This window comes from Balaenoptera acutorostrata, chromosome 8, assembly GCF_949987535.1.
Source record: "Balaenoptera acutorostrata chromosome 8, mBalAcu1.1, whole genome shotgun sequence".
NCBI classification, from domain to species: domain Eukaryota; kingdom Metazoa; phylum Chordata; class Mammalia; order Artiodactyla; family Balaenopteridae; genus Balaenoptera; species Balaenoptera acutorostrata.
Window position 1 is genome coordinate 42,298,219 of NC_080071.1, and position 19,127 is coordinate 42,317,345.

The window sequence follows — 19,127 nt, forward strand, 5'->3', positions numbered from 1 at the left end:
AGTAAAGAGAGTATTTTAATCCTTAACCTATTCTGTCTGTTATTTAAAAATTTTTTTTACCGTCATTGTATTTCAGTATTTTACAATAATTATTTAATAACTAACTAAAACTGTGGATCCATAGCTTGCTGAATATTATCTGACTATTATGCTATAGTGTGTTAGATAACCCAGAAAATAGGCACATCTTTATCCCCAACGAGCTTATAGTTTATGTGTGCAGTACACAGAATGTACATGAAAAGTGTTTAAAACATCTGTAAGGAAATTTTAAAGAAAATTGGAATAAGAGAAAAAGAGAACCTAAAAAAACCCTTTAGAAACATAGCATTTAAGGAGTAGACAGACAAGAAGTTTCTAAGGAAACTCAGAATAATCCAGCAGGCATAAAAATTGGGAGATGGAGGAGAAACTTTTAAAAGGAAAGCTATGGCCATTGGAGTGAAAAGATGAGAATTTGTTTATTCTGAAATTGAGTAGTTGAGCAAATAGTTCTGATGCATTAAATGATGCAAAAGCATGACTGGAGAGTAGATCAGTGATGAAGAGAAGATATGAATGTTAACTTTTTTCAAATAAGAATGATAGCTTAAGAGTTATAGGTCTTTTTGTCTTTTTCATACAGTAATGACTTAGGGAAATTGTTTGGCTAAGGGAAAGGGCTCTTAAGAGAAAGAGAGCTTGATGCAGAAAAATCTGGGATGAAACTGGAGAAATACCCTAGCCCTGGAGAGGATGTGATCAGAATACAGGTTGGAGGGATTAGCTTTGAAAAGAGATACAGTTTTCTTTCAGAATGGAGAGGAGGGAATGATGAGGAAAGGTATGGGGAAATTTGTAGGTGTTGGGAAAGAAGTTAAGAAATTTCTGTCCATTTTCTTTGTGTCAGTGTCCTATGTTAGAAGAAAAGGAGATGGGTATTGAAAAGGGATTTAAGGAAAATAGTAAAGATCTGGAATAATCTTTGTGAGAAAGTGGAGGGGTTGTTGATCAGGGTCACTGAAAGCAGTTTAGAACAGCACCAGAGCCAAAACCAAGGTGGGAGACCCCAAAAGTATAGAAGCATCATCGTATCAATTTGGTATTTTGTTAATGCTACTACTTATTTGAATCCTCCATCCTTCTACCTGTTTTCTTTTCACAGGTTCACGAGTCCTTGCAAGCCATGGGGAGTAGTGCTGACAGTTGTGACAGTGAGACAACAGTCACATCATTTGGTGAAGACCTCGTCACACCAACAGCACAAGACCAGCCTTATTTTAATGAATCAGAAGAGGAGTCTCTTACCCGTCCTCAGATGGGAAGAGAGAAGGCAGCAACAGTTGCTGACAAACGGTCAGCTGGCCAGGATTTCCCCCAGTGTGAGACTGTTGAGAAGACAGGCCATCAACAGTCCATCTGGAGTGCAGGGGATCACGTTACTGAAATCGCTGAAAGGAAAGAGGATGTGTCTCCAGCACAGCCAGTGCAACTACTGAGGGAAGCAAGTGCTGAAAGCGACGTGGATAAAAGCAGTGAATGTGAATTTGCCCAGTATACCACCCACCATATTCTTAAATCACTGGCTTCTGTTGACGCTAAATGCAATGAGAAGGGCGCTGAAAATACAACTGGGCCTCCCTCTCCTGTGGACAGAGTTAATACAGCTTTGCAAAGAGCGCAAATGAAGGTTTGCACTCTGTCTAATCAAAGAGTGGGGCGTAGCTTGATAAAGTCAAAAGATTTGTTAAAACAGAGGTACTTGTTTGCAAAAGCTGGCTATCCTCTAAGAAGGTCTCAGTCTTTACCAGCCACCTTGCTGAGCCCAGTAAGGGTTGTGTCCTCTGTCAATGTCCGGTTATCCCCCGGAAAAGAGACCAGATGCAGTCCACCTTCCTTCACTTACAAGTACACACCAGAAGAGGAACAGAAATTAGAAAGAGAGGCGATTGAGCATGATGGTCAGTCTTTAGTTAAATCCACTATTTTCATCTCTCCATCATTCATGAAGAAAGAAGCAGCCGCCCAGAGTGAGGTGAACCGGTTGGGGGAGTGCCATCAGCGAAGGACTCCGGCCTGTTCGCTGTATGCCCCGGCACCTGTATCTCAGTCCACCTGCGCCCTTCACTCTGTCCACTCTGAGTGGCAGGAAGGGCCCCTGTGTGAGCACATGAGAACTCTGAGCACTCACAGCATTCCCAACATACCAGGCACAGCCTGTAGTGCCTTCACTTCCCCTCTCGGGTGTCCTTACTCACACAGACACGCTGCCTACCCTTACCGAGTGTGCTCTCTGAACCCTCCTTCTGCCATCGAAATGCAGTTGCGAAGAGTGTTGCATGATATTAGAAACTCACTGCAGAATCTTTCACAGGTATGAGAAAAAGTTTATCTTTCTTACCTTTTTTTCTTTTATTGGTCTGAGTATCTCTTAATTTTCAGGGAAGCTGGGACCCATCAGGCATGAACCACCTCAGCCTTCATTTCCTACATGCCTAAACTTATCTGTACCTGCCCCCCTCCCAGCGTCTTCCCTCCTACAAGGGAAAAGCTGTAACTAATTCTGAACAAGGTGAATTTCTCTGCTCACAATCTCCCTCCTTTCTAGAGAAGAGGTTTTGCTCATTAGGTCTCCTCCCTTCTTTAGCCTCTCTTGCACTGTCGTTGTCTTAGTCAAGTTGTCTCTGTTATTAAAAGAACTTCCCTCTCAAGTACCGTCTGTCCTTTTCTTTTCCATCTGACAGTGTTCACCATCTCTTCTTTCTAAGTTTTCCTCCCCTTGGCTTCTGTGTCGCCGTATATTCTCCTGGTTCCACTCGTTGCTCTCTGACTAAGCTTTCCCTTCATCTGCTGACTCCTGATGCTGGTCGTCTGGCACAGAATTAGTCTGCTTCCACTGAGTTAAAAGGCTGGGACCACCCCAGAAGAGAAAAAATCAGGTAAAGTGGGAATTTGAATAAAAACGGTCTATGTGTCTTGTCACTTTTAAAGTCATTGCTCTCAGATTTGTTAGTGGGCTGGAAATAATTTCCAAAATAAGCTTTGGAAAGAAGTAAATTGTCTCTTGGTTTGCCTTTCACGTTTCCTTTCTTTTTTAAAATAATTAATTAATTTATTTATTTTTGGCTGCGTTGGGTCTTTGTTGCTGCGTGCAGGCTTTCTCTAGTTGGGGCAAGAGGGGGCTACTCTTCGTCGTAGTGCGCGGGCTTCTTGTGTTGCGGAGCACGGGTTCTAGGCGCTTGGGCTTCAGTAGTTGTAACGTGTGGGCTCAGTAATTGTGGCTCGTGGGCTCTAGAGTGCAGGCTCAGTAGTTGTGGCTCGTGGGCTCTAGAGTGCAGGCTCAGTAGTTGTGGCACACGGGCTTAACTGCTCTGCGGCATGTGGGATCTTCCTGGACCAGGGCTCGAACCCATGTCCTCTGTATTGGCAGGCAGATTCTTAACCACTGCACCACCAGGGAAGCCCCACATTTCCTTTCTAAATCTCTTTCTAAACTACTTATATTTAGACAGTTGAGGAAATGAAGAAAATGACAGTGTAATGTAATGATCGGGTTATTCAGTTAAGAGTCGAGAGGCATAGAGTGTGTATGATAGATCCCTTATCATGGTGACATAGTAGACAGGCAGCCACTTTGACAGTAAAAATGAAAGTTGGAACTTCTCAAGCTATGTAGTAAAATACAGCTTCTTTTAAGTATAGATTTTATCCTCATGATGATTGTCTCCTCATGATTTTCAGTCTAACCAGAAAGTGGGTGTTTCTCCTTCCTCCTTACAAAATGAAGTTCTATCTACATGTGAGACATTTAACCTTTCAGCTGTAATTATATGAAGCTGGGGATTCCCAGGGTCCTGTCCACCTGCACCCTCAAGTGCACCTGTCTAGGCCAGCTTGTTCTGCTCTAAATGTGGTCTTCTCGTCAGTGTCCCAGCAGTAACTCAGCTAATTAATTTCCCCACCCTCACCCCACCCCACCTCAGTAGACAGATGCTCTTCATGACCCGGCCTCTGCCTGTCTCTCCCGGCCCATTCCCTGTGTGTGTGCTCCAGCCACGCTGGACGGCACGCAAGCCTCTCCATAGGCGTGTGTCCCTAGGTGTCTGTTTCTTTACGCATTCTACTTTTTTTTTTTACCTGGAACACCCCGCTCTTGCTTTTCTTCACCTGACCAAGTCCCTTTTACTCTTAAGGCTCAGCTCGGGGGTCACCACTGTCAGGAACACGTACCTAATCTGGATTTTTGCTTGTTCCTATCATAGCACTCCCCATGCTGCCCCCAGCCAATATTATATATATGTTTTTTACTTCTGTTTTCTCTTTCTTCTTTTTTACACTGTGAGAACACCTGAAGGCTGGAAATGACTTTTACTTCCTTTTATCTTTTTCACTGCCTAAAATAGTGAAGCATAGTAGATACTCAGATGTCTAAGAATGAGTGTGATGATTGCTTGCTACTTTCTCCAGCCAAGTTAGTAGTTTCTGTAATCTCAGAATGATATTTGCTATTGCTTCTACATTTCTGCGTTTTTTTATTTTTCTGCTTTCTCAAGGCAAGAGAGAGGTCCTGTAAGACACAGGTTTGAACTATTGTGTTCCTTTGCCTCTTTCCCGTTCCAATTACACTGACTTATACCTTAAACAGATAGGAGTAGTGGGTAACATTGGGGACTGATTTATTTGGTTCCTGCTTATAACATGAAGTGGTTTTTGTTTTTGTTTTTTGCCTCAAAGAGAAAAATATGTAGACCCCCAAATTCTGCCTTTTTAACACCTTAGATAATTTGGAAGTAGTCACTTTAACATTGATTTCTAATCATACTTTGCCTCTTTTGAAGCACCCTGTGATGAGAGGACCTGATCTTGCTGCTGTTCCCTGTAGTACTCAGAAATCATCTGTTCTACCTCTTTATGAAGTAAGTTCTTACTTAAATCTCTGTTACAAAATAATTTATGTGATTTAGAAGCTAATGCTGTTGTATTGTATTTTAGAATACTTTTCAGGAGCTCCAAGTAATGAGGCGGAGCCTGAATTTGTTTAGAACGCAAATGATGGATTTAGAATTGGCAGTGCTGCGTCAGCAAACCATGGTTTATCATCATATGACTGAGGACGAAAGGTAAAAGTTCATTTGACTCAAAATATTTTTCTTTCTAAAAAGCATTGTTAACTTTTTTTTTGAAGCTGGGTTTTATTTCTACTGTTGTGTACCCTTTATGTAGTCTGTGAACCAGTATAAATAAAATTGGGCATAGTGTTCTGCTAGGTAAACTTCTCTGCCTTTGGTGGACTGAGGAAGATAGTGGTTGCAATCTGTTTTTTATTGTTTGGGATATTTATAATCGAGGATAGAGGAAGAAAAACCAATTCTCCCAGTGGTTACACCTATTGCAGTCGCTGTTGTGCTAATTTATAGAACTTGGAGTTCAGTACCTTCTGAAAGCTTGTGAGAGAGTTGTGAACATTGAATCTCCAAACTGCTTTTTTCAAACTTTGTGCCTACTGATAGATATGAAGTTGATCAGCTCCAGAGCTTGAGAAATTCAGTCCGAATGGAACTTCAGGACCTGGAGATGCGGCTGGAGGAGCGTCTGCTGGGGCTGGAGGAGCAGCTTCACGCTGTGAGTGTGCCTTCGCCCTTCCGCTCCTCAGCACTCATGGTACGCTACCTTGGGTTGTGCACAGGTTTTTCACTCAGGACTTGTTTAGGACAAATCCCTTAATTTTAAAACACTTATTTTAATGGCATTAGAGACATGCAGAGTTTTTAAGGAGCCTTTCCCACAAATCAGTGGAATGTGCAAGTTGTAATTATTTTCTTAAATGTTTAGTATATTTAGAAATACATTGAAAAATCTTAATTTTTAATAATAGAAAATAAGGCGCAATACAAAAGTTTAGGGATTTTAAAGGGAAAATGATAGTGGGTTAACCTATGACTGATTTAGATGTTAATCATTGCATGTAACTGTGAAGAACACAGATATATGTAATATATATATTTCACTTAGCCTTCTTTTCCCCCTTTCTTGCCTTTGAAAAAAAAACTATTTCCTTTAAACGTTTCCTTTATTCTGGATTCTTTTCCATTCTTTATGTTTTTTAAGGAATTAAATGAGATCTTTGTAAAAGCAGAAAAACATGTATACAACCAAGAGAATAGAAAGAAACACTGTTTCTCTTTATTTTGTACCACTATTCTTACTCCTAATGTTCCTTTCCATGCAATTTGAACTCCAACAGTTGTATTCTTATTTTTGCCAAATCTTTCAGTTGTAGAATATACAGTTTTGAAATGTTGAAATACTGAATTTTCTCTTTGTTAATTGAACAACATACCTGATTTTGTTAAAAATAAATGCATGAATACACACACATATATATGCACACATATGGAGTAGAATAAGAATGTGTGTATACACATATATATGTATAGCACAGACTAAGAATATCCTGTATTGTCAATGAATATCTTTTTCCATAAAAGGTTTTGATCCATTATTCTGAGAAATGTGTGTTGGTGAGAGCAAAGAATCAGAACATCTTCTATGCAAACTTCAGTCACAGTAACACATTTTATAGGATCCTGTGACAGTTTAGGCTGACCTTTGTGACATAAATGACTGCTTCAGAGCAATAATTAGTTCATTATAAAACACTTGCAATTTGAAAAAATACACACACACACATATATTGTTCTTACTTTTTCAGGGAATGTGTGGCAGTAGAAGCGCTGATAACTTGTCATGCCCTTCTCCATTGAATGTAATGGAACCAGTAAGACTCTTTCCTTTTAAATCACTGGGGAAGGGAATGATATAATATTTCATAAACACACAGTTTACCTAATGTAGATGAAATTTTTTTAAAATACAGAATTTGATAAGTTAGTTAAATTGATTAGAAGTGACTTGGGCACTTCTGAAAGTCCACTGCCATCTTTGGCCACTAAAGAGCCAGTTAATTACAACAGTGATTTATCTTTGTGGCCTAAAGGAAATAATGCATCATAAAAAGTAATTCATACTCCAGGAAATGTGCTTTCACAGTCTGATTCCAGGTCCTTTTGGTAATTGGATCTGTAAGATGACTACTTTTTGAACAAAAGTATGATTTTTATTATTTTTTAAGCAAATCAGTTCATTTGGGGGGCATTATGAGTAGCTATTTTATTTTTTACAAGTTACTCTTCTTGATATGTAATTTGGACCCCTGTATGGGACCAAGTAAAATTTCATCCAGCTATAGTTTAGTTAGACATTTTATGGCTTGATCTCTGTGAATTTAAATTTTCCTTGCTATTTTTGCAAATGAAATTGAGTAGTAACTAAATGAATGCATTAGAATCATGTCTTTACAAGTTAAGTGATTTGGGGCAGTAATCACACCTAGGATTTTAATCTTCTTTTAACTACCAATCTTAATTTCAAGAGAGAAGAATTACAGTTTTTCTCATCTCCAGGTCACTGAACTGATGCGGGAACAGTCATATCTGAGGTCTGAATTGGGCCTGGGCCTTGGAGAAATGGGATTTGAAGTTCCTCCTGGAGAAAGCTTAGAATCTGTTTTCTCCCAAGCAACGTCAGAGTCATCTTCTGTATGTTCTGGTCCCTCTCATGCCAATAGAACTGGAGTACCTTCTAGTGACTCAGTGGGCAGACCCAAAACCCATCTGGTACCAAGCAAGAAGGTATTCCGAGCGTCGGTGGCCTTAACACCAACTGCTCCTTCTAGAACAGGCTCTGTGCAGACACCTCCAGATATGGAAAGTTCTGAGGAAGTTGTTGCAGCTGAAGAAGGCTCAGAGGCTGTAGGACCTAAATCTGAAGTGGAGAAAGAGCATGGAAAAATCTCATTATCGCCAGCTGCTGAGGAAATGCATAAAAATGTGGAGCAAGATGAGTTACAGCAAGTCATAAGGGAGGTGAGTAAAACCTATGCTTAGTTTATTTGGAGTAGGTTTTGTTTGAACATTAATTATTTATAAGCTATTCCTTTGATTCACTGTACTCAGTAATTTTCTCATTGATCCAACTCGTGTCTATTAAGATATGTTTATAATGCCGTTTCTGCATATTTCATACTCCAGTGTGAAATAATTGCAATTCTCTATATTCACTCTGGTGAAGAAGGCATATGTAGGGTTCAAATAAGTGAACACGTGACAAACTCTCTAGACCTCTGTTTCCACCTTTGTAAAATTAGGGATTATAATTTAGATCTCTTCCAGGATTAAAAGCTGTCATTTAATAATGTCAATTGACATAAAAAAATGGTGTTGAGATTTTTAAGAAGTAAAAAAAATTTGAGCTATTTGGCTTAGTGGGTGGAGAAATGTGGAAATTATATAAGTTGTTCAAAGATAGAAATACAAAATGAAAAGAAGGTTTACCCTGTGTGATTAGCAGTATGCAGACCTGAAATATTTAACCATAGTTCTAGGTTACCAAAAAGACTGCAGAAACTTAGGAAGATTAGTGATCAAGGGCAAAAATTAATTGAGAAAATTAGTAAAATAGTTGCTTTTGGCACTAGGATCAGGTAGTAAGGAATAGTATGTATATCATTTAAAAAGGGAGACTGCTATAGATACATGTTTATGATGACTTTTTTTTCCTTTTCTTCTCAAATCACATTGTGTCTTTGGGTGCAAAATCCAATAGAGTGCATGAAATAAAAATTAGACATGTTGAATTTATTTTTTTCATTCTGTTCCCTGTATTAAGAGTAACTCTAAGGAAGAACCATAATTACTCATAATTCTTTCCAAATGAGATACTAAAATCCATGATAAAAAAGGATCATTCATTCTTTCCAATAGTTTAAAAAGAAGAATCTCCTATAAGTTAAAAAAAAAAAAAAAGGTTTATAAGTGTCTTAATGAGTACCTGCTCTGTAAGGATAAAAGAAAAATAGATATGAGACATGAATCCTTAAGCTTAAAGTCTAGTAGGAAGGTAAATAAGACTAACTCAGGAAACAATTGAAAAATCATACAGAAATCATTTGGTATAATGTATTGAGAACTAAGAATTTAGAACTGGAAAAAATCAAAATGAGCCAGAGAAATTAGTGTCAGTGACTCCCTCTTTTTAATCTGTGTATTTCCAATAAATTCAGTAATGTGAACTTAACATAGTTTTAGAATTAACTCATGAGTAGCATAAAACAAATTTTTAGTGGTTATAGGTCAATAATGGTGGCAACAGACCAAAATGTTCCTTCAAATGGGCCATTGATCCTCTGGGTCCAAAGATTAGTTTATGTGTATTAGGTGCCACCATTTATAGCTGCATGATAGTAGCTTGAGAAGTATACTGAAAATAGTCAGTTTTGTTATAGTATGATATATCCATTCCTAAAAATCGTTGTGTTATATGCAAATTTGTATAATAAAAACACAGAGCTTATGGGGAAAATAGTATTAGAAGCATAACACTCAAAACTTAGTGACATGTTTTTAAAAAGGTAAAAACCTAATAAAAACAGTAACACTATTTTATAAATGTAAAATGGTTAAGAAATACATAAATACTGCAATAATGTGACACTTTACCTTGAAAAAGACCTGAAATTTGCTTGTGGAATTGGACTTTGGAAGGGTTGCAGCTTGTGAGTTATTGTGAAGTGGTGGAGGAGGGTGACATGAAATTCAGCAGAAAGTTTTAATGCCAGATGCAGATAGGTGTGCTTCATAACACAGTGAACTGACATAGCTGGTAGGTGTTTAATGTTTGTACACTTTGGGTACTCTGTTCCCAGGTTAAGCTGACATTCAGACAAATTCACATTTACAAAACAAGCATTCTAGCAGATGAGACTGCATGTATGTAATTTCTTTTCATCACATGAATTACCAACTTAAAGTTTAAAAGGTCTTAATTCTGTAAATTTATTTGTCCTACAAATGTAATTACTTTTGTAGGTTGGTTGTGGCTGGCAGATATTTAGCAGGGTCTGTACATCTACCTTGCTCAGTTAGTTCGGTGTGACTGATTATAATCCATTCTTATTTATGTGTTTCACATCAAAGATCAATTTTTGAGTAGAATTGAGTTTTACTCAAAAAATTATTTTTCTCCACAATATATATGTTAACCGAGGAAGTAAGTTTTAAGGTACTCTCCCCCCACCTAGAAATGTGATATTTTTGTTCCCTTTAGCTTGTTCTGGTTTGAAAATTTTCCTTGGAAACTGGACTTCTATGTATTCATTTAGCACAAATATTCCCTTAATGCACAGTTGAGTCCTCATTTTTAAAGTTGTTAACGGTTGGCCTGATATGTGCTGTAAGTAATTTCCTGGGGGTAAAGCATCCCTAAGCCAGAACATTGATTTTTTGGCTGATTGATAGAACATAGCATACATGTAGAAAAGTTGGTTGTTCCCATCATAATGTGGTGGTGCTACAGAATTAATCGTTTATAAGAACCTCCCATCAAATATGGAAGATTTTGTAATTTGAAAACTGATATGCAAGGCAAATGTTTGAAGAATTTTTCAGAATTTGTTATTAAACCTGTTAATTAGAAACTCCCTAATTCAGAATTTGGCATAGTTTGGACAAACTTTGGCTTAGTATTGACCCTTTTAACTGTCTACAAAGAAGGACTTAGCAAGCAAAATACGTAGTAGATCAAACAAGGCATAAGAAGGAATACTAAAAAAAAGAAAAAGAAAAAAGAAAACTACAGACCAATATCACTGATGAACAGAGATGCAAACATCCTCAACAAAATACTAGCAAACAGAATCCAACAGCACATTAAAAGGATCATACACCATAATCAAATGGGGTTTACCCCAGGAATGCAAGGATTCTTCAATATACGCAAATCAATCATCAGTGTGATACACCATATTAACGAATTGAAGGAGAAAAACCATATGATCATCTCCATAGATGCAGAGAAAGCTTTTGACAAAATTCAACACCCATTTATGATAAAAACCCTCCAGAAAGTAGACAAAGAAGGAACTTACCTCAACATAATAAAGGCCATATATGACAAACCCAGAGCCAACACTGTCCTCAATGGAGAAAAACTGAAACCATTTCCACTAAGATCAGGAACAAGACAAGGTTGCCCACTCTCACCACTATTGTTCCACATAGTTTTGGAAGCTTTAGCCACAGCAAGCAGAGAAGAAAAAAGAAAGAAAAGGAATCCAAATTGGAAAAAAAGAAGTAAAGCTGTCACTTTTTGTAGATGACATGATACTACTATACATAGAGAATCCTAAAGATGCTACCAGAAAACTACTAGAGCTAATCAATGAATTTGGTAAAGTAGCAGGATACAAAATTAATGCACAGAAATCTCTTGCATTCCTATACACTAATGATGAAAAATCTGAAAGTGAAATTAAGGAAACACTCCCATTTACCATTGCAACAAAAAGAATAAAATACCTAGGAATAAACCTACCTAAGGAGACAAAAGACCTGTATGCAGAAAACTATAAGACACTGATGAAAGTAATTAAAGATGATACCAACAGATGGAGAGATATACCATGTTCTTGGATTGGAAGAATCAACATTGTGAAAATGACTCTACTACCCAAAGCAATCTACAGATTCAATGCAATCCCTATCAAACTACCACTGGCATTTTTCACAGAACTAGAACAGAAAATTTCACAATCTGTATGGAAACACAAAAGACCCCGACTAGCCAAAGCAATCTTGAGAACGAAAAATGGAGCTGGAGGAATCAGACATTTCTCCAAAGAAGATATACAGATTGCCAACAAACACATGAAAGAATGCTCAACATCATTAATCATTAGAGAAATGCAAATCAAAACTACAATGCCATATCATCTCATACCAGTCAGAATGGCCATCATCAAAAAATCTACAAACAATAAATGCTGGAGAGGGTGTGGAGAAAACGCAACCCTCATACACTGTTGGTGGGAATGTAAATTGATACAGCCACTATGGAGAACAGTATGGAGGTTCCTTAAAAAACTAAAAATAGAACTACCATAAGACCCAGCAATCCCACTACTGGGCATATACCCTGAGAAAACCATAATTCAAAAAGAGTCATGTACCACAATGTTCATTGCAGCTCTATTTACAATAGCCAGGACATGGAAGCAACCTAAGTATCAATCAACAGATGAATGGATAAAGAAGATGTAGCACATATATACAATGGAATATTACTCAGCCATAAAAAGAAATGAAATTGAGTTATTTGTAGTGAGGTGGATGGACCTAGAGTCTGTCATACAGAGTGAAGTAAGTCAGAAAGAGAAAAACAAATACCGTATGCTAACACATATATATGGAATCTAAAAAAAAAAAAAAAAAAAAAAATGGTCGTGGAGAACCTAGTGGCAAGACGGGAATAAAGACACAGACCTACTAGAGAATGGACTTGAGGACACGGGGAGGGGAAAGGGTAAGCTGGGACAAAGTGAGAGAGTGGTAGTGTATATGGACATATATACACTATCAAATGTAAAATAGGTTGCTAGTGGGAAGCAGTTGCCTAGCACAGCGAGATCAGCTCTGTGCTTTGTGACCAGCTAGAAGGGTTGGATAGGGAGGGTGGGAGGGAGGGAGACACAAGAGGGAGGAGATATGGGGATATATGTATATGTATAACTGATTCACTTTGTTATAAAGCAGAAACTAACACACCATTGTAAAGCAATTATACTCCAATAAAAATGTTTAGAAAAATAAATAAAGCATCAGAGAACCAGGTTAAAAAAAAAAAAAAAAGAAGGAATACTGATGTCCTTAAGAAAATAAACTCTTCTGAAGCAATTTAAAAGCATGTGTTAACAGATAAGTTAGTCTAATGCCATTTACAATTTAAACAAATAATTTGGGTTATTATCATAGCTCAATTACAATGGTGTTCTGTTAAACTTTGTTTACAAAATATTTAAAATTCAGATTAGTCTTGATTCTGTTCATTTAAAATTGGTAATCTTTTTACTTAAATATATATGGTACTGAATTCCAATTTTTTTTTAAGCTTATTGTATCAGCTACCAAGAAAATTAGATTGTCTTCCCAGTAAATTATGGGTCTCTAACCCCATTAACAAAGCCACTATTCATGAAGGCAAGATTTAAGCTTGGGTTGAACAGTTTTGTAGGTGAGGATTAAACATGTTTGGCAGACACTTTCAGGGAAGTTTTCTTATTGCAGTCATGGGTGCGTGAAACAATTATGTCTATCAGGCCTTTGTTTCCATTATTTCACCATATGTGAACTTTTTTAAAAGAATGCTTTCATTATTTATAATGTGTTAATGCAGTAGAATTCTTTTGAAGGAAAACACTGGAAGTTCTTGCAAATATTCAATACACTCATTTTAATAACTAAGCTTTTGTCAGATGAAAGATACCCCATTCCTGTGCAGATTGCATATGTTGTAGTGGGGACATGTACACACTCTTGGAATTTGCCCAGGTGGTCTGTGATGTATGTAATCAGTGGCCTGAGACTGTTTATAGTTACTTTAAAAAAAAAATTAAGTAAGAAGATTACTTAATAGAATAAATGAGCATCTGCCCACAGAAGCAAATGGAACAGAATTACATATCAAAGCATAAACACAGATTGCTCTGTGTAGAGAGTACTTTGTTTATTGAAGTTCCTAGGCTTGGTTCATGCCTTTTTGTATCTATTACATTTCATCTGGCAAGCTTTAACATGTATTTTGGTAAATACACAGCTTGCATGTGTTCTTATTACAGTTGTATTAGTGATCACTTGATATAATGGCTGCCACACAGGAAGCACTCAGTAACTCAGTAGATGCGTAATAAATGGACATGTTGCCCCACACTTCAGGCTTGCTGTCAGCCTATTTGCCAATGTGCATTCCTTCCTTAATCTCAAGTAGTCTGTCTTCAGCCTGTCTTACTTTTTGAAAGTTATAAAGGTGACTTCACCATCCATCCCACTGATTTTCTCACTACTAATCCTTCCCACCTCTCTGTAGCGTGGGAGACTTTGGAACTAATTTATTTGTTCATACGTTTATTACTTCAATAAATTATCAAAGGTGTTTTGTCATTTTCAGTGCTAGTCTGTAGTCCTTTGTTTTTCTACTTTCTGTTCCTTTTTGTGTCTGATACTGTCTCTCTCAGGCATGTGCTGTCTCACTCTCATTGATGCATTTATTCAAACATTCATTGAGCACTTAACTGTGTGCCAGGATACATTGATTAATTTCCATTTGAGCTCCCCGTTTCTATTCTAATTCCCTTGTACTCTTTACCTAGTAGGAACTGTCTTGTTGGCTAGGCTTCTTTTTGCTGTGTCTCCAAGGTGCTCTTGCTACAGTTTTCATCCTCACTATTGTCTGAAATTTTCGTTTCTTTTTCATTACTATGTTAAAGACTGCTATTCTCTGAGAATTTATTTTTTTCCTCTTCTAGCCCATACTAGTCTCTCATTTTTAAAAATTTGTTCTTATGTCATTAATGAATTAATAAATAATTTTCTCCTTTCAATATTTCATGAAACAATATTCATTTTGTGCCCATCTAGATTATAACATCCTTGGTAGAGACTCTTTTATGCTTTACTCCAGTAATATCTGTACCCCACACCCCCCCCAAATGTTGGCACACATTTTGGTTTGTAGAGAATACTTTCTAGCTAGTTTGTTTTTGAATGATGAAGTACGATGAGATGTGCATTGGACAACAGGACTGAAAGACTCTGCTACTCACTGTCTTTTGTAAATATAGATTTACAGAGGATCTGATTCAACACACTGCATTTGCACTTGTATATTGTGGCAAAGAGATTCTGGTTTTCATAATATTTGTATCCAATACATATTTGTTTAAAAAATGAATCTGAAGTACTATGAACTTAAGAAACTTGATGTTTTGTTGTTTATAGCTTAGAAATATTGGTAGAAGGTAAGATGAGAAGCTTCTATTTATTTAAATATGTTTCAGTACAGATGGCTGGTAGCTAAGGAGCATTTGTTTCTCTGAATACTTATGTATAAATATGTATTGTGTACCAATTTTGCATGACATTAATACAGAGCCATTTTTGGAAAGACTTCAATTGAGATGTGTTCAGGATGTACTTAGGAACATTTAAGGAAACAGATCAGGCTGACAGGAAACTGGAAATGTAGAACTTTTAAAAGCTGGTTGAGAGTGTCTCAAGTGCTAATTCGGGAAGGTGTTATCAGCTTATTTCAGGAAATACACATTTAAAGCCTTCACAAAGGGCTATTTGGAGGTGATGCTATATCATTAGAGAGAAAAAGGCATAGATAGGCATGTGTAGTGTTTGGGCATCTGGAGAAGAAAATCTTGATGGAATTGTCATTGCCCCTAGGTCTGTTTGCCTTTTCCAACAATAAAATGATGTGTAAATCCTTGTCCGAAGCAAAATTTTCAGACAGGTGACAAATGTACCATACAACTAAATAAAAATTTATTTCTTTAGAGTTTATGGTTGATTAGAGGATTTTTTTTTCATGTTTTAAACTAAATTTTACTAAATGATCATTTCTTCTTTTCACTTAAAATGCACATGTTAGGTTAGAATAATATGTAACTTCTTTAGATACTTTGCTTTCAGTTAGTATAAACAGGCAATACACCTGTATATTATTTTGCCACTAATAGGTTTTCTTAACAATGAGAACACTTGAGTATCCTGCTGGTTACCAAACAAAGATAGACATTAACAAAAAACATAAAAGTGAACCTAACATTTAATCAGTTCTTTCAGGTTATTTTGTGTCATGGGGCAAATTATCTAATGAAGTTTTAAAATCTAACGTTTGTTAATGTTCTCAACTTGGGAATTGTGATATTTTATAATGGAGCTATCTGAGTTGTGCTAGATAAGACCTCAGAATGTGATCTGAGTTTGAGGATAGATGGATGTGATTCCCTACTTGCTCTCTGTATTTCATGAAGGGTTTACATGAAGGTTGTAGTTTTCTCTATAGTTTAGCTGACTGCAGGAATTAAATGCTATTTATTTATTTTTCTGAAAATAGAATAAAATGGATTATAGTCATATTGTTAAATTCTTATTTTCCTCTTCTTCCATTCTAGATTAAAGAGTCTATTGTTGGGGAAATCAGACGGGAAATTGTAAGTGGACTTCTGGCAGCAGTATCTTCAAGTAAAGCATCTAATTCTAAGCAAGATAGTCATTAAATGGAATTTATAGGTAAAATTTTCTGAATTTCTTTGTTTAGCTAAATGTAAATTAGTACTTAGTTTTTAATACTTTTTTTTTTTTAGTATACAGGTCTGTTTCTCTAGCTAAATTTTGATTTATAGAAAGTATGTAATATGTTATACTGCAGTGTGAAAACCTCTTACAACCTCATTTGAAGTGTAAGCATGTCAAATCTCATAATCTCAAACCTCCAAAGGATTATTGATATTTTGTCATTTTATTGAAATTTCATTATAGTAAATAAATTCTGGAATTGGGGAAATTGGGACCTTCAAACCTGAGTTTTATTTTGATAGCACTGGTTTTAATATTATTTCAAATGTACAATTTATGGATCAAGATTTCAAGCCTTAATCATAAATTTTTAGTATCTTTGTCTTTTAAAGAAACATATCTCATAGGTCCCATATCTAATCATGTCATAATTTATAAAGGAGGATCATATATATATATATATATAAATATAAACACATATGTATTTATATATATATTTTTTTACAGAATATTCTCATCCTCCCTTTTAAAGACCTTTCAGTAGTAATTGAAAAATGTTTAATGTTCACTTCTCTTTCTTTTTTAAGATTGGCATGGGTCCTATTAGCTGTGTGATATTGGAGTTATCAATGATATACACTGGTGGAGGTGTCATTTGTGCTTCAGAAGATACTTGCTGCTGAGCTGGGCTACTGTATACAGTGTACAATGTTTATTTCTTCTGTGCATATCTTTTTAAAAAACATAGAAACTTAGGCACTTTGCTGACTTTCTTTTCTAAACTATCAAAACTGTAGCCATTTGAAAAGCCTAATATTTATTTGTATGTCAATATTTTTCAATTGATTCCCTAGGAAGAATTAATTTTAAAACTTGAAAACTTCCAGACTTAACCAACTTATAAATAACATATTTCTTCAGACTAGCTTCTTAAAACACTGACCTCTATGAGGTATTTACTGTGCAATAACTGATTCATTTTTTGAGAGCTTGAAACAACCAATGATTTTTCCCTCCACTGCTGTTAATTAGTGTCACTTCCAAGAAGATAAATTGTTCTCTTGTAAAAATTGCTCTTAATTCTTGAGGAGGTTACTAATAGCAGTAGGATAGAATTTATATGTTACCTAAAACTACTTAATGTTCTTACACTGTAAAGCATTGTTACTTTACCCAAGACAATTGTAATTTTATTATAGCTTATGTAGTTTTTTTTTTTTTTTGGAAACATGCCTTAGGTTAAACACTATGTACTTATTGCATTGTCCAGACTTCTTTATTATAAGGAGATGTTTCTTCTTTTAGACTAAATAGTGGAGTATTGCCAAAATAATGGGGCCTGTGACTTGAATGGATAGAAATGAATAAGCTGGTTTTGTTTTTTCAAAATGGAAGTAATTTAGATTTGTTTTTCTCATAATAGATGGTTTTAATTCATTTTTAACCAGTGAGAACTGTTTGTTTTATGGGAAAAAAAGGAAGGTAGTTTCATATTTGGTTTTATATATGTTAAATAAATGTGTAAAGTAACAACCAAATGTTATTAGAATTATTCTTTAGCATTTATAATTTTCAACTCCTATCATATTTCTTTGTGTGAAATTTTAATCAAAAGTGGTTGAGATGTTAACAGTATACTTTGAAAGAATATCTAAAAGGTTTTTAAATGTTTGAATTATCACACAAAGGCTGATTTCTAAAAAAAAAAAACTTAATAAAGTATTTATTTTGCCTAACATGTTTTTAGTGATTTCTTTTCTTGAACCACAACATGAAGAATTTGGATTAGATTTGATGAGTAACAAATAAGGTCCAAAAGAATTGGAGCATATAACCTAACAGGCTAAAATTCTCTTTTCCTCAAGAGGCCTCTATGATGCTTTCAAAAATGGTTAAGACTAGACCACCCTGGAGGAAGAGTGCACACTGATGCCTCTTGGTCTCATCCAGTTCTGTGGTCCTAATGATTACCATCTGAGGCAAAATAAAACTTTCCTTTAAAATGCACTGTTAAACTACAAAGAACAGACATTAAAATATTACCTTAGTCTTTGGCCAAATTATTCAGCAATTTGACTACTTGATTCTCATAATTGCAATGATACGTATAAGCCAAACACCCAACATTAATAGTTATACAAATATCAATGATTTTTAACTAATCAGCTTTGTAGCCACTTATAGTTCATTTCTGACAATACAAGATACCCAGAATTTGACAATCAAAATGAGAGGTAATACAACTGGAATAACAGCCTGAGTCAATGGGCAAATCCCTTACACAGTTTATAAGTCAAATAAAATGAACTTCATCTCCTCTTTCCATTCTAAATCTTTTGTGTACTTGAACATTTGAAAGCTACTATATTCATGCCACCATGCTAGCTGCTGAAATGAATGAGAGAGGGTCTAGATGGAAGGACAGGACATTTTTTTTTCTTAATGGGTAAGTTTAAAGTATCAAATGAAAAATATGAAGATCATAAAAAGAATCTGCAAAAGTGTAGCCTGGGGTGGTTGGAGAAGTAAGTCTTCACTGAGAAGATTCGGTTTGTGTAAAGTCTTGAAGAATGGGAAGTGGAAAGGATAGGGTTTATTAAGAATATTAGCAAAGGTTATAAATCCAGTTTGAATTACTATATGATTGGCGAAGGCATGTTTTTAAGAGCCCAAGCTGTGTATAGCTTGTACCTATTGTGCTAAGAGCCTGAATGAAGAAGGCATAGAAGGAAAAAGGAACTTGAAATGGTGATATGGAAGTTGGGAGCCACTGTGAATGATGTACCATTGACAAAAATGGGCAGCTTCTCAGACTTGAAGTAAGTACTGTTCCTCTAAGAACATTAGGTTGAATTTCTGTAACATTTAAAATAATTGTCTTGGGCTTCCCTGGTGGCGCAGTGGTTGAGAGTCTGCCTGCCAGTGCAGGGGACACGGGTTCGAGCCCTGGTC

The 19,127-nt window shown here is 36.1% G+C and overlaps 1 protein-coding gene across 7 annotated transcripts in view; it reads left to right on the forward strand.

The window, feature by feature from the left end:
* ITPRID2 (ITPR interacting domain containing 2) overlaps nucleotides 1-17,911 on the forward strand; it is a 38,733-nt gene extending 20,822 nt beyond the window's left edge. The window contains exons 11-18 of one of the 7 annotated variants that reach the window (XM_057551024.1): nucleotides 1,145-2,353; nucleotides 4,818-4,895; nucleotides 4,972-5,099; nucleotides 5,490-5,640; nucleotides 6,692-6,745; nucleotides 7,443-7,904; nucleotides 16,052-16,169; nucleotides 16,763-17,911. In XM_057551024.1, coding sequence (XP_057407007.1) covers nucleotides 1,145-2,353; nucleotides 4,818-4,895; nucleotides 4,972-5,099; nucleotides 5,490-5,640; nucleotides 6,692-6,745; nucleotides 7,443-7,904; nucleotides 16,052-16,156 — 2,187 coding nt within the window. In that variant the 3' untranslated portion in view covers nucleotides 16,157-16,169; nucleotides 16,763-17,911. Of the gene's footprint in view, nucleotides 1-1,144; nucleotides 2,354-4,817; nucleotides 4,896-4,971; nucleotides 5,100-5,489; nucleotides 5,641-6,691; nucleotides 6,758-7,442; nucleotides 7,905-16,051; nucleotides 16,170-16,762 lie in introns of all 7 variants that reach the window. The other 6 variants (XM_057551025.1, XM_057551026.1, XM_057551023.1 and 3 more) reach the window with 6 other exon arrangements.
* Nucleotides 17,912-19,127: the final 1,216 nt, after the last annotated feature.